The sequence below is a fragment of the Anser anser genome (genome assembly GCF_964211835.1).
Source record: "Anser anser genome assembly, chromosome: 21".
Classification (NCBI taxonomy): domain Eukaryota; kingdom Metazoa; phylum Chordata; class Aves; order Anseriformes; family Anatidae; genus Anser; species Anser anser.
Window position 1 is genome coordinate 3,585,377 of NC_139742.1, and position 14,615 is coordinate 3,599,991.

Sequence of the window (14,615 nt, forward strand, 5' to 3'; positions counted from 1 at the left end):
CCGAGGGCAGCGTCCCGAAGAGAGAGCTTAAAAACGAGAGGGAAAACCAGAAGCAAAACAACCGCGTTTATTTCGTTAAAAAATAGGCAATTATCTTATTACAAAATACCATCTGGATGGCTCTGTTGGGTATCACAAAATAGGAAACGTGGGGAAAAAAAACGACATCTTTGCTCCTCGCCGCTGCATTTCAGGCTCTTTGAAGCCAGGCTGGGGGCATCCCCCCGACCCGGAGGCTCTCCTTGGGCACCGTGGCGATGCCCGCAGCGCCCGACCCCGGCCCCATGGGGTGGCCCCAGGAACGGGACAGGGGTTTGGTGGCTTTGCAAGCCCTCGGGGAGGCTCCCGACCTGAGTAAAGTCGCCTTGGGCGCGAGCGATCCCCCCCCGAAACGGGTCTTTGTATGAGAAAGTTCAACAATAAATAAGCTTGAGGCGGGCACTTCAGGTAGGTCCTACACAAACGTAGGTGGGAGGCTCTGAGCAGGGAGGGGGGGGGCTGGAGGGGATTTTGGCTGTCCCCAACCTGGGGACAGGACCTCGTTGGGGAGCTCGTGCTGCTGCACAAGGCGTCTGATCCCAACCATTTTGCTAAAAATCAGATGTTATCTTATTATAAAACCACCTGGGACCGCCTCGGGGCCGCATCCTGCCCACGTCTGGGTCTCACCGGACTCATTTCCCTCTACCAGCCCACTTTCCCTGGAAATCCCAAGGAAAACACGAAATCCCTTCTTTTTCTGCCTGGACACGGGCACAGGCAGCCACGTGCAGGGCCGGACCCCAGAGACCCCCCGGCACCCCCATCCCCACCGCCAGACACCCGCTCAGGGGCCGCTTCAGAGCGGCAGCAATAAATTACAGGAAAAGCCCTCGAATGCCCTCGGGATCCTGCTGGAAATTAAAAAGGAACCGCATATACGTACCTATAAATAGATACCTACACACACAGCCCTATTGTACAGCCAACAGCCCCACCGGAGCCTGGGGAAAGCCACATGAAGCGGGGCCGCGGCGCTTTGCCGGGCAGGACTGGAGGCAGAGCAGAAAGCACAGGGCAGGAGAGCTGAGCTGCGGGGGCTGAGCCCCAGCAGGGTGCCCAAAGGGGCTGGAATGCAGGGACAGTACCTAAAAAACCCAGGTTTGGACCCAAAAGAGAGGCTCGCGACGCAGCAGGGTGGGGGTTAAGTGCGGGCGCTGCCGGGGCGAGGTCTGGGGGCAGCCGGTGAGCTGCAACGTACCAAAAAAAAACCCCCTAAAAACAGCTGGAATGGTCAAAGCAGCGAGACGTGGCTGCAAAAAAAAAATGGCTAATTCTGCACGGGCATGGCACCGGGGTAAACGCAGCCGCAAATGGGGCCCGGCCCCGTGTTATGGTAGGGCCTACACAAAGTCCGAGCCTCGCCTCGGGGTGCCCAGCTCGGGGCAGCCCCACGGACACGTCCCCCTGGGGGGGCTGTGCCCTCGGCGCGGTGTGTGCGTGGCCTCACCCCTTCCTGCAGCACGGACAGACGGACGGACGGACGGACGGACAGACGGACAGAGGGCCCAGCGGTGCAGGAGGGGAGGAATAAAGCGAGCAGGACGGGGCCGGGGCAGCTCCAGAGCCCCACGGAGACGCCTCCGGCTCCAGATCTCGTGGCGAGCATCCACTGCGGGGATGCTGACGGGAGGACAGCCTTCCTCCTCCTCCTCCTCCTCCTCGTCCTCCTGCCCCAGAGACGGGCCGGGGGGGCCCTCAGAAGAGGCAGGACCCCCGCAGGCCCCGCGCCCTGCTCAGCTCGGAGGCCAGCGAGCGGCCCATCCTCTTGGTGGTGAGCCTGGCGCGCTGCGCGGCCTCCACGGCGCGGCCCAGCGACCGCTGCAGCTCCTCCAGGTCGGCCAGGGGCAGGCCGAGGGGGGGGCGCTGCGGGGGGGCCGGGGCTGAGGTAGGTACGGCCGGGGAGCAGTAGCTGGGGGGAGGAAGAAGAAGAAGAAGGGGTCATCACATTGCTTTGCACCCCCGCAGTCTGCTCCCCTCAATTTTTTTTAAATCCCCCCAAATCTCACCCATCTCCCCCCCCCCCAACACCTCAGCCCCCCCAGAAGTTGCTGGGACCCCTCTCCCACAGCCCAGCCCCGGTGCCCGGGGTCCGTGGCCACGCCAGGGGATGTGGGGCAGCCCTGGGGTGCTTGTGGCCCCCCCGGACAAGTTGGTGTCCCCCCCCCCGGTGCAAAGCATCCTTACAGCAGGGGGGGCGCGTAAGGCACGAGGGGGACGGGGGCGAGGTAGCCGACGGGGGGGCCGCTCGCCAGGTACCACAGTCCCGGCTGCTCCGGCGGCTCGGCTCGGGGACGGGGACGGGAGCCCGGCGAGGACGCGGCGTCGGTGCCAAGCTCTGCTGTGGGGAGAAAGGTGCTGGGGTTAATGCAGGGGGTGTCCCCTGTCCCTGTCCCCCCCCCCCAGAGCTGGGCCAGCCCCTGCCACGCACCGTGCGCGGCTCCGTCCCTGCTGCCCGACGTGGGGACGGCTCGGGGTGCCCGGCACGTGGGGCAGCGCCGTGTCCTGGGGGTGCTCTGCCGGGGCTGCCGCACGGCGTCGCCCGCCGGGGAACCGGCTGCAGGGAGAGGGAGGAAACAGGTCCAGAAAATAGCACACGGAGAAGGCACGAGGCGTTTTGGGAAGAGCGCAGCAGGGAGCGTGGTGGGCACCAAAGCCATCTCCCCGCAGGAACCCACGGCTCTGCCATCGGGTCCAGCCAAGGGACAGCGTGCAGAGCCCCAGCTCCCTGTGCATGAAGTAATTAATGCCTGAAGTCATTAATTAACAGGCTTGGGAAGCAGCCAGAATGGGCCAGGGATGCTCACCCGATGCCGTCCTGCTCCCATGGCACTGGGGGCACCCCGGGGTGCTGGGCTCTCCTCGGGGTGCCGGGGTGGCGGGCGGTGGCACCTGGTACCGCGTCCCTGCGAATCCCGGTGTCAGCACGGCCAGGGTACGGCAGCACCCCGTCACCCGCCGTGTGGGGTCAGCCTGCCCGGCACCCACCTGTGTACTGCCCCCGCACCGTCCCCATGCCCGGGGGGCTCCGAGAGCGCTTCTGTGTGGCCGGGGTGCCCTGGTGCCGCCCGTCCCCGTGCCCAGCCAGCGAGCGGCCCGACTCGGAGCCTGCAGGGGAGGAAGTGGGGCTGGTCACAGGATCTGGCCGTGGGCCGTGCTGGGTCCCATGGGGTCAGCGGGACGTGCCCGGTCCCCTTGGTCCCCCTGGCCCAGCCAGCAGCCCCTCTCCACCGCCCCCTCCGCCCCAGCACGGTCCCCACTCACTGAGGTCCAGCTCGGTCCTGTCCCGCGGCAGCGATGCCGACCTGCCCCTTGTCACAGCGGCGGGGGCCACCCTGCCCCGTGCCGGGGGGCTCGGCTCCCTGCGGAGGGCACGGAGCTGTCAGCACCCAGCCGGGTCCGCAACAGGGCCCAGACTTCGGCAGCAGAGTCACGGGGAGAAAACTGGGGTGTTTGTGACCCCCGGCGTGGTGCTGCTGGGAGGGGGGCACCTCAAGGGACCTGACCCCACTCTCACGGCATCCCTGGGGACCCCTGTGTGTCCCCTCCCCACCCCACCCACGGCCAGGCTGCTGTCCCCCTCCCGAGGTCCCACAGCACTGTCGGGACGGGCTTGGGTCCCGCTGTCATGTGGGGAAAAGCCGGGCCCTGCCGTGCCACCTACCCCGCGGGCGCTGCGTCCCGGGGGGACGAGGGTCCTCTCGCCGCCGGCTGCCTCCTGGCCTGGGCGCTCCGCGGGGCGGCCTTGCCCTCGGGGTAGCTGCGGGACCGGCGCAGGCTCTCCTCCAGCCTCCGCTGCAGCCGCCACACCTCGTCCCGCAGCGCCCGGATGGCCCGGCTGCGGGGGACAGGCACGGTGAGGGGGGGCTGCCGGCCCCAGCCCCAGCCCCACAACCCGTCCCCATAACCACCACGGGACGCGGCTGATGCCCACCCTCAAAATGAGACCGGGGCTGGCATGCCCGCAGAGCTGGGCCAGCCCACAAGAGTCACGAGTTTGCCGGTCTCAGCCCTACCCAGGAGCTGCTCTCCCAAGCCCAGCTCCCCCCCCCCCCCAAAAAAAACCCACCAACCCAAGGAATAAACTCAGGGACCCGCTTCCCGTTCGCACCCCGCACCCCGTCCCAACTCACTCGCGCTCCACGCGGGAGCCCAGCAGGTCGCAGGGAGCCGGGGCAGGGGACGGCGAGGCGGTGCCCCCCCCGGGCAGGGGGCCGCAGGCGCTGGCGCAGCTCCTGCCCCCCCCCTCCGAGTCGCTGCGAGCTGGGGAGCAGGGAGGGGGCGGTGAAGGCGGCGGCGGGGGGCGCAGGGCAGCGCCGGGTGCCGGCTGCTCGCCGCCGTCACCGTCGGGTCCCAGCTCGCTGCCCAGGCTCTCGGCCCAGCGCGGGGGGGAGCTGCTGTGCGAGGCGGTGCTGGGGGGCAGGCTGGGCCCCCCAACGCCGCCCCGGGGGGGAAGGTGCCTGGGGGACGGGTAGGTGCCCATCAGCGCCTTCTCGGGGGGCAGCGGCTGTGCATCCTTCTTCTGCGGAGGACGGAGGGGTGCAGGGATCGGGGCGGGTGGTCCCAGCGAGCCTGGCGTCCTGGGGAGGGACAGGGCATGCAGACAGCCCCCCACATCCCACCCACACCCCAAACACCCCCAGCACCCCTTTTCCCTGCTCCCCTCCGCCTCTCTCCCCGCACCCCGCTGCCCTCCCGTGCCCCAAACCCCATCGGATGCAGCAAGCAGCCGGTGCCAGGGCCGTACCCGGTGCCCAGGGGACGATGCTCGGGGGTGCGCACCAGCGGGGACACGCGGCTGGCCTCCGAGCCCACGAAGCCGCTGTCCGTCTCCGGCGACACCATGCGCTGCTCCTGCAATGGGAGCAGGATTGGTGCTGTGCACCCCTGGGAGACCCCGGCAGGGTGACGGCCAGCGGGGACCCACCGCCCCCAGCGCTCACCTGGCGGCAGGGCTTGAGGGGACGGCGCTGGGTGGCAGCGGTGCCCGCCCCGCTGCTGTGCCGGGACAAGGGCAGCTGTGCTGGCAGAGGCTCGGGGAGCGCCGGTGGTGGCGGCCGGGGGGCAGCTGGGGGCTCCTGGTGGTGGCCACGCGTCCCCTCCGGCCGCAGGGGGTCCCCGTGGGGCAGCGGCGCTGCTCTCCTCTGCGGGGGGGGCCTGTGGGGAGAGGGCAGAGGATGAGGAGCGGGGCCAAGCAGCCAGCTGCCCCACGGAGGCTGTTAACCCTGAAGCCTATCGATGCCGGTGAGGACCACGTGAGCCAGCTGGTCTCCAAAGGGATTCAATCCCCGTGCGCCCACACCCAGCACACCAAACAAACGATGTCCAACGGCTCCTAAACGCACCCAACCTATAAAGCCACGTGGGGAGCATGGGCAGCCAGCTTGCTTCGAGACACAACCCCTCCCCGGGCCCTCACGCTCACCCTGCCGGGGCATCCGTGCGCCCGCAGCACTTACGAGGGGGAGGTCTCGAGGTCGGTCCCCTCCTCCAGTGACCGTGCCCTGCAGGGGACCTGCCCGGGGTCGCCGTCCCCTGCCACAGGGCCATCCGCCTCCTCCAGGGAGCCGCTGCCCGCCAGGCTCAGGTGCTCCAGGCTCAGCGATGCCGGCAAGGACTTGAAGTGCTGGTACCTGCGAGAGGCGCAGGCGGGAGCGGGCGGGTTTGGGGTGCCGGGAGCTGCCCCCCCACACCCCCATGAGGGGCACTTACTGCTCCAGCAGGTCCCCAAAGTCATCCTCCGCTCGTAGCTGCTTGTGCCAGAGGGGCCGGGGCAGCCCCCCTGCTACCATCTCGCCATCCCCCGATGTCCCCTGGGTGCCGGGGGGAGCCTCGGTCACCGCTGGGCTCAGCTGGGGGCGCGGGGAGCCCGGGGGGCGTGCTGCCCACTCCAGCCGCTCCTTCAGCTCCTCCAGGCGCATCCCCAGGCAGAATATTTCTCCTTCCACCGCGCTGAAAGACAGAACCCATCAGGACACCGAGCCTGGGGGGGCTGCTCCTGCAAAGGGCTTGGAGCAGTGGGGTTGGGGTGCTACTGGCTGAGGTGCTGCTGGCAGGTCACCGGCACCCCCAGGAAACGCACACAGCCAGAACCAACGAGCAGGAGCCCAGCAGAGCGCTCCCACCCCACAGCCGGGGGCCAATTAAGCAGCACAACCCCAGGAACCACCCCGTGTGCCCCCCCGTGTGCCCCATGCCGAACCGCTCACCGCTCCGGGTCGAAGTCCCCCGAGGCTGCGGGGCGCTGCCGCCCGTGCTCCTCCCGCGCCCGCAGGTACGCCCGCTCCAGCGCGTCCTGCGCCTCCTTCAGCCGCCTGAACCGCTGCAGCGAAAAGGCAGCCTGAGAGCTCGGCCCCACGCAGCCCCAAAACCCCCCTCAGCGCTGGGGCTGCACCCTGCCTCTCCCGGCATGGGGATGGAGCCCCTGGGGACAGCAGGGGGGTAAAAGCGAGGGGCTCAGCCAGCCCGGGCACCCGCGCGGCCCTAGGAAGGACGCACCTGGAGCTGCTCCTGCGGCACCGCGCTCCCTGCCCGGACCCAGCCCTCGAAGGACTCCACCTGGTTGGGAGAGCAGGGGCTGAGCCGGGGTACGAGCCCGCTCCGTGCTCCTGCTGGAGGGTCCAGGTCTGACCCCCCCCACCCCACCCCACGGCCACGCGGGACTTGCCTGTGCCTGAAGCTTGCGGGTCTGCCCCGCCAGCGTCCGCGTGAGCTGGGGCCCCGGGCACCGGCACTGCCCCGCGCACGTGGGGCAGCCCCCCGAGGAGGAGAGGGGCGAGCGGGGCCTCTGCGACGCCCCCCATTCGGCCGGTCCCAGATCTGCAAACAGCACAAGGTGATGCTGCTGGGGTGACCCCCCCGGCACTGCTTCCCCCTCTCTGGGGCAAGCCGTGGGCCCCGATGCGTTGGGTCATGGCCGACCCCCCCAGCGCTCAACCCACCTCCATCCACCGAGAGCGGCGGGGTCGGGGCCAGATTCGGGTTCGGGGCCGGATTCGGGTTCGGGGCCGTGCTGACGGTGGCCGTGCTGGCCCGCGGGATGCTGAAGGCCATCACCCTGCAGCCGCTGCCCAGGGTGCCGGCGTGGGCGCTGCGGCTGGCGCGCGGCGGGTCGGCGTACAGGCTCACCTGCACCGGGACAGACGGCTCGGGCACCCCGGGGAGAGCACCCCAAACCCCAAACCCCGACACGAAGGTGCCACGGGGACGGCACCCGGTCTTTGAGGCACGGAGCCCCTCTGAGTGAGAGCCTGGGAGCGCAGTGTCGCACCCATGGGTGCCCCCCGGACCCCCGTGGCACCCTGGGCACCGCCGGGTGCCCTGCCTCAGCGCGGGAGGACACGGGGACACCCCCGGCCCCGCCGGCGCTTCCTGCCATTTTGGTGCCCTGCGGCGGCCTCCCCGGCCATCTTGGGGAGGTTTCGGCACCGCCCCGGCGCAGGGAGGAAGGGTGACTCGCTGCGGTGACAGCGCTGTCACCGTCCCCACCGCCACCCTTCCTCAACCGCAGCTCCGTCGGGAGGAAGAGCGCGGCTGGGGGAGGAAGGCGCGGGGGCCGCAGGGGAGGCGCTGCGCAGCTGCACCGCTGCCACTGCTGCGTGTCCCCTCGGGCAGTGCCACCCCCACGTGTCCCCCCGGGTCCCACCCAGCACCCACCTTGGCGCCCAGCCGCAGCTGGTCGATGGTGTTCTCGGCCTCGGCGTACTTGGTCAGCAGCTTGTGGTAGTCGTCCTGCGGAGCCGGGGCGGGGGGGACACGTCCCCGTGTCATGGGGACGGCCACCGGGGTGGGGTGGCAGGAGGCATCCCAGTGCAGGGGGGGGGAAAGGGGCCCTGAATGTGGCCTCACTTCCCTGCGTGGGGGGGACGGGAGCCTCCCTCTCCTCCCAGGGGACAGGAGGGCACCGGGGGGTACACGAGCAGCCCGGGGGGGAACACAAGCAAATGGGGGGGACACGAGCAGCCCAGGGGGGACACGAGCAGCCCTGGCTCCAGTCCTGGAGGTGCTGGGTCCTCGCAGGACAGGGAAGAGGAGACCAGACCCAACACCCCCACGCCGCAGCTCCCCAGAGGGGTCACGCCATTCCACTCGCGGACCGAGGTCCCCCCGCAGCCCCTCCCAGTACAGCCCCAAACTGGGAGAACTGGGCCTTACCTGCAGCTGCTGCACCAGCGCCGTGGCCTGCCGGGGGGACCTGAGCTCCTGCGGCACGCCGGGGGGCGCGGGGGGCTGCGGCGGGGCCCCCTCCCCGCTGCTCAGCAGCACCTCCCGGACGATTTCGGCCGGGGACTTGGGGATGAGGGGGCCGCCGGGGGTCCTGGCGCGGGCGGGCAGGGCTCTGCTGGGCGGCGGGCGGTAGCTCTGGTCGAACTTCACCCGCGCCTCCACCTTGGAGAGGTCGGGCAGGGGGTGGTTGAGCTGCCCCCGGCCGTACCGGCACCCGTCGGTGGCCTCCTTCGGCTTTTTGGTGCCGGCGTGCCGCCGGGGGCTCAGGGACCGCGACAGCCGGCCGGGCTCGGGCACCCGGGGCCTCTGGTGCAGGGTTTGGGGGCTCCCCAAAGGGCCGGGCTTGGGGCCGGGCTCAGCCCTGCTGCCAGCGGTGTTTTGGGGCGCTGAGCGGCTCTGGCTGGGGCCCCAGCCCTGCCTGCGGCTCCCCTGGGTGTCCCCGGCCCTGCCCCAGCCCCGGCGCCGTCTTGAGGGAGTGGCGGGGCCGGGGCTGGTGTCCGAAGGCCCCGAGGTGTCACCGCCATCCGTGGTGACACCCGGGGCTTTCTGGAGGGGCCCTGCCTCGGGGTGCAGCTCCCCATCGCTCTCTGCCCCCCAGGGCCCCTCCAGCCGCTCATCCTCCATGGAGCTGCCCCGCTCCTCCTCCTCCTCCTCCCCTTCCTCCTCCTCCTCCTCGGTCAGGTCCTGCCGTGGGTGCCAGCGAGCCGGCTCCACTGGGGACCCCTCGTCCAGGTCCTCGCCGTCACCTGCAAAGCGCCACTGCCACCAGCCAGCCCGCACCGTCCCCACGCCCCCCTGGCTGCCCAGGGCAAGCTCCTGGTGTCCCGGGACGCCCGGGTCCCCCCCACGAGGGCTTTGGGGCAGCGGGAGAGGACTCACCCGATGGGGGGCTCCCGGCATCCTCCCGGCCCCACTCCTCCGAGCCCGAGTCCTGCAGGTCGCTGAGGTCCATGCTGCCGGCGGGTGCCTCCCCGAAACGGGAGCTCCCCGGCCGGCTGGTGACAGCCACCAGCCCATCCTCCTCCAGGCCGATGACACCGTTCTCGCCCATGTGTCTCTCAAAGTCTTCCTCCTCCTCCTCCTCCTCCTCTTCCTCCCAGCGCTTCAGCTCCTCGCAGCTGCTGCCCAGGTCCGTCTGCGTCCAGCGCAGCCACGGCGCTGAGCTGGCCATGGCCGGCAGGGCAGGGCAGGGCAGGGCACGGCGTGCCACGCTGTCCCTTGTCACTTGTGCCGCTTCATGGCAGGGTGGCAGCGAGGGGCGGGTGCCCGCCGGGGCTGGGGACCTCCTTGCGGCGAATGTAGGTCACATCGCGGCGCTCAGCGCTGCAGCATCCTGGAGGGAGAGAGGGAAGGATGCTCAGCAGGACACAGCGGGCTCTGTTCGAGGTCCCCCCTCCTCCCCGCACGGAGATGTCACCCGCTGCCGGGGCTTTTCCCTGTCCCCGGGGACAGGAATCGCCCCCATGGTGGGGACCGTGGCACCCTGGGGTGTGCACACCACATCCCAGGGGAAGGAACGCGCCGGGGGGGTTTCCAGTGCTCCCCCCATCCCATCACCTCCTTCCCGCGCTGCCACCCCCACGTTCATCCCCGTCCCCCCCAGGACACCAGCCCCGGCCCCATTTCTCCTGGCCTGGGGACCCCCAAACCCCCCACAAGCCCCCGGTGGGCTCCGATCCACCCCAAACAGCCATGAGCCCGCGGCAGCGAGGTCCAGGCTGGGGCTGGGGGCGAGGAGCAGCGAGCGTGGGGGGAGCGGGGTTGGAGGGGGGGACCCAAATCCTGCCTCGCCGAGGCCCCGCGCGCTTGCTCCGCCGGGGCCCTAAAAGCAGGATGTGTCCCGGCGTTCCCATAGCAGCAGCGGGACAAAACCTGGCCGCGGCGGGGGGGGGGGAACGAGGCTCTCCGGGGTTTTTCTAGCAGCTGGAACGGAGCCCCCAGCCCTGGGAGCAGCCCAGGTCCTAAGGGGAGGTGGGACCCGAGCCCCCCCCGGCTGCGGGGCTGGGGGTGCACGCGGGGCTGGGGACGGGCGCGAAGCGGGAAGGCAGGAACCCCAAACGGGGATGGGGGCTCGCAGCCCACCCCCCCCACACCCACCTCAGCGCGTCCCCGTCACCGTGAGGTCCCCACGGCGGCCCCCGGAGCCCTGCCGCGTCCCCCCCGGGGCCGGGAGCTCTGCACCCAAGTCGGAAACGTGCTCGGAGCTTCCTGCGGGCCGCCACAGCCGCCCTCAGCCCAGCAGGCTCCGCGCGGCGCGGCCCAGCCCCGCACCGCCTCCGCCGGCACAGCCAGGGGAATAAAAATCTCTTCTTGCGTCTAATCCAGCCGGGAGCGAGGCGCCGAAGCGAAGCGGGGATGCCCGGCACCGTCGGCAGCTGCCACGGGGCCGAAGGTCTTCGAGGACCTCCCCGATGTCACCGGTGGGGACAAGCGGCCCCAAAATTCAGCCAGGCTGACCCCCCCATGGAAAGCAGGATAGGGCCGACGCAGCGCAGGCGGTGTCACAGCCCTGTCCCCTGTCACCCCACCGGTCCCACCCTCCGGGCCTGGGGGTCCCAGCCCCACACCTCCACCCCATGGGGTCTGGGGGACTGGGACGGGAACAAGGGCAGGGCCGGCAGAAGCCCCACAGCGCTCGTCCCCGCATCCCCCAAGCACCGTTCGGGACGGCCCCAGGGGGGATGCAGAGGGGCAGAGAGGGTTCAGGGTCTCCGAGCTGAGGCCTCCACGCTTCTCTTTGGCTCCTTGTCCAAAATGCAAGCTTTCAAGTGGGATTAAAACCCTACACACATACACACTTGGGATCGTTTTCGTTTGCTTTGTGGTTTGCTGAGTCCAGGGCCACATCATTTTTGGCCAGGCTTTTCTCTGCTAGCGACTCGTTTAAAGGGAAGTTTAAGAAAGAAAAAAAAAAAAAAAAAAGGGTTTTCTCTCTTCCCATCATGCCGTCTGGTGGTGGGCTTTCTGGAAAGGTGATAAACGCGGCTGAACTCGGAAACAAACCCCAAACCTGCAGCTGTGGGCAGCGCGGGGGGGGGATGCTGCCTGGGAAGGGGGGGAGGCGACGAACACGGGTACCACCGAGGAGCTGCAGCTCTCCCAGCCCAGCAGAGCCCAGAAACCAGCAGCACCTGGGGGTCCGCAGCCCAGGGGGCTCCCCAAAAGGTGGAGGGGGCCGATTTAACCCCCTGCGCCCCAACACGGCGGCACCCCCCCCCCCCCCAGGGCACCTCGCGGCGCAGGACTCTGGGGCTCCCCTTCCCCGCTGGGGCTCGAGGCCACTTTTCTTTTGCCGTGCCAGGAAGCGGGCCAGGATCTGCGTTTGGAAACGTCCCAGCTGAGAGAGGGGCCGGAGCCAAAATTGCTCTTTAGTCGCATTGAGAAGATGCAGAGCCCGCAGCATCCCCGTCCTCCCCGGGCAGCGGGAACGGGGAAGAGCCTCAGGGCGAGGAGAGCGGGGCTGCCTGGCCAGTGTATAGCAAAAAGCCTCGTGCGGCCTTCCCGGGAAGGTTGCAGGACCCTAAGGGAGGATTTGGGGTTTGCTCGGTGCCCGGACAGCTCGGAGGGGGCAGGCAGGGCTGGCAGAGCTCTGCCTGGCTTTGGGATGACCGGGTCGGTGCTGGGCAACAGAGGTTGCATAGAAACAGCATCCAGGCACCTCCAGCAGGATTTATGCTGGGGGATTTGCAGAGCTGGGGCTGGGATTAGAGGCTTTCCCCCAGCAGATGCACCGCAGCGGGGTCGGTGCCGCAGGTCTGCCCGTCACCGACGAGCAGCCGCCCCCAGGGCACCCGCAGCACCCCAAAACCATCTCCATCCTAAATGTCCCCTCCCCGGGGCCATGCTGCGGCTTCAATAGCAGGCAGGAGCTTGCGCAAGGTCTCGTCTGCGTGCCACTAATTACACAGTAACGGGCTGGATTAATTACCCCCCTGCGAGCGCGCCAGGACGCGCCGCGGCTCCTGCTTGGTTACGGCCACGGTGCCAGCCGGGGGGGGCAACACTGCCGTCCTTGGGGGCTGTGGGGACAGGGGGGGGCACGGAGACCCCATCCCCATCCCTGCAGAGAGGAGGTGACGTCCCTCGAGCGAGGAGGGACAGCTGTCCTTGCGCCCCAAGGGACGGGTTTCTCCGTGGGGACATGCCGAGGGGCACGGCAGGAGGGTGAGAGGCTCGGGGGGGCTTTAACCCCAAGGCAGGCAGGGCTGTGGGGGCAGCTCCGGGTTCACAGGGACCCCGCAGCGGTCCCTGAGGGGACAGGCGCCCGAATCGCCCCCATCCCCACCCCAGCAGACCAAGGGGTGGGGACGTTGGGCCTGGAGGGGACTCAGGGACAGCAGGCAGCACGGGGGGGGGTTTAGAGGAGACCCCGGTGAGCCCTCACGTGCCCGCGCCCCATTCGCAAGGGCTGCGGGCGAGCAGCTCGGCTGAGCTCCAGGCCCACGGCAGCGGGGACATTCGCAAAGCAGCAGCTCCAAAAACTAACCCCAGCGATCCCCCAGTGGTGCCGGACCGGCACGTCGGCGCATCCCAGACAGAAAGCTGGTCACGTCGGCAGCCCGCCTGCAGCCGAGGACCTCCAAAATCACGGGGACCTCCAAAAGCACGGGGACCTCCAAAAGCACGGGGACCTCCAAAATCACGGGGACCTCCAAAAGCACGGGGACCTCCAAAAGCACGGCTCTTGGACCGACAAGCACCGATCTCGCCTCCCCGCACAGCCCGGGGGCACTGCACGGCGGGCACGCACGGCAGGAAAATAAAACCTCTTTGTGGCCGGGAGCAACACACATCGGCACGGGTCAAAGCGGGGGCGATGCCCCCCCGGCCCCGTCCCAGCCACCTGCAGGAGGAGCTGGGTTTTCGGGGTCCCTGCTCTCACCCCACTGGCACTTCCACCCAAAGCCTCTTTTGGGGTTTAGGCAGGTTCAAAGCCGTCCTCCTGGCCGAAACTCGGCACCGGGCCGCCTGTTTTCAGCAGGGGATAATTCCTGGGTTATGATGCTTTTTTTTTTTAAAGCCCCCAGAGTTTTTTGTGAGTGTGAAGGAGGGGAGAGGACGGGACCCGCTGCTGCCGTAGCACCCCTTCCCATGGGGACAAGGAGCTGAAATCACGGGGCCGTGTCACCGCCTGACCGCTGGTGGGTGCCCCGGTGGCCCCAAACCCTACAGGTGGCCGAAGCCCAGCTCTGTAGGGCCGGGCGAGCAGCTCCATCCCCACGTCCCACCCTACAAAGCCGCGGGCTCTCACCCACGGCCGAGCCATGGGGTGGCCGTGCAGGGCTGCCACCGGCACCACGCAGCCGGCGGCACCGGGACCCCCGGCCACGTCGGGCAGGGGGACGCGGGCGGCGCCCGGCCCCCGCAGCGCGGGTCCCGTGGGTGACACCGGTGACGGGTTTGGGGTGGGGGCGATGGCGGGGCCGGGTCCCAAGGGTGGCACAGCGTGGGATGGCGGGTGGCAGCGGTGGCAGCGGTGGCAGCGCGGCGCGGCGGGGTGGCGGCGCTCAGCACGCCCCAGCCCGGGAGCCCCAAGGAGGAACCGAGCTGGGGGCGGCCCCGCGACGTCCCTCGGGGAGGGGGGGGGGGGAGCCCGGACCCCAAACCCCCGGGGGGGCTTCGCACCGCTCCCGGTAGCGATTTTGAGCACCCCCCGCGGCCGGAGCCGGACCAAGGACCCCGTGAACGCCCCCCCCGGGACCCCCAAGCCGCATCCCTCCAGCCCCAGCCCCGCCCGGCCCCCCCGAGCCGCTCACGGGGACCCCCCCGGCGCCCCCCGCCCCGTGCCCCCGATTCCTCCCAGCCCCCGGTACCCCCAGCGGGGAGCAGCCGGGGGGGGGCACCCGGACCCCGCCCCCCGGTACCTGCCCCCCCCCCGCCCCCCCTCACCTGCAGGGCGGGGCCCGGCGCCCCCCGGCCCCCCCCCGGCCGCCTCCGGCCCGGCCCGGCCCGGACAAAGCGCGGCGCTGGGCGGCGGGGGCGGGGCTCCGCGCTCCTCACGGGCACGCCCCCTTCGGCCCTTTCCGCCAATCGCAGCGCGCCGCCAGGGGGCGATTAGCATAAAGCCGCGCCCTTTGTAGATTAGCATATCCTGCCGGAGCTGGCCAATCAGAGGCGGAAGAGCGGCTCATTGGCATAATTTATGCAGCGCCTGCAGCGCCCTGGGGGCGCCAACGGGGGCGCAGCGGGGACCGAGCCGAGCCGAGCCGAGCCGAGCCGAGCCGAGCCGAGCCGAGCCCAGCCAAACCCAACCCAACCCAACCCAACCCAGCCCAGCCAGGCCGAGCCGAACCGGGCTGAGCCGAGCACATCCGAGCCGAGCCCAGCCAGGCCAAGCCGAACTGAGCCCA

The 14,615-nt window shown here is 69.9% G+C and overlaps 1 protein-coding gene across 3 annotated transcripts; it reads right to left on the reverse strand.

The window, feature by feature from the left end:
- Nucleotides 1-47: 47 nt before the first annotated feature.
- On the reverse strand, nucleotides 48-14,446 carry AKNA (AT-hook transcription factor). Of its 3 annotated transcripts, none has more exons than XM_083806901.1 (20): nucleotides 14,155-14,446; nucleotides 9,145-9,598; nucleotides 8,194-9,011; nucleotides 7,696-7,770; nucleotides 6,981-7,167; nucleotides 6,707-6,858; nucleotides 6,538-6,597; nucleotides 6,249-6,361; nucleotides 5,752-5,991; nucleotides 5,499-5,672; nucleotides 4,983-5,196; nucleotides 4,787-4,893; nucleotides 4,173-4,619; nucleotides 3,704-3,877; nucleotides 3,304-3,401; nucleotides 3,028-3,147; nucleotides 2,847-2,945; nucleotides 2,471-2,596; nucleotides 2,227-2,377; nucleotides 48-1,951 (listed from the first exon to the last, which is right to left on the reverse strand). In XM_083806901.1, exons 2-20 carry the CDS (start codon nucleotides 9,434-9,436, stop codon nucleotides 1,738-1,740), a joined length of 3,861 nt encoding a protein of 1,286 aa, XP_083663027.1. In that variant the 5' UTR covers nucleotides 9,437-9,598; nucleotides 14,155-14,446; the 3' UTR covers nucleotides 48-1,737. The 3 variants fall into 3 exon arrangements, with proteins under 3 accessions (XP_083663027.1, XP_083663025.1, XP_083663026.1); XM_083806899.1 differs by having other exon boundaries at nucleotides 2,227-2,380; nucleotides 14,155-14,444; XM_083806900.1 differs by lacking the exon at nucleotides 14,155-14,446 and adding an exon at nucleotides 10,363-12,381 and having other exon boundaries at nucleotides 2,227-2,380.
- Nucleotides 14,447-14,615: the final 169 nt, after the last annotated feature.

What these genes read in the sequence shown, in the direction of transcription:
- AKNA (XM_083806899.1), bottom strand. Translation starts at nt 9,436, where the DNA reads ATGGCCAGCTCAGCGCCGTGGCTGCGCTGGACGCAGACGGACCTGGGC. An exon ending in CCCGCAAGCTTCAGGCACAG is followed by an intron (nt 6,598 to 6,706) that starts GCAAGTCCCGCG and finishes TCTCCCAACCAG; the next exon opens with GTGGAGTCCTTCGAGGGCTG. An exon ending in GGTGCGGGGGCAGTACACAG is followed by an intron (nt 2,946 to 3,027) that starts GTGGGTGCCGGG and finishes CGGGATTCGCAG; the next exon opens with GGACGCGGTACCAGGTGCCA.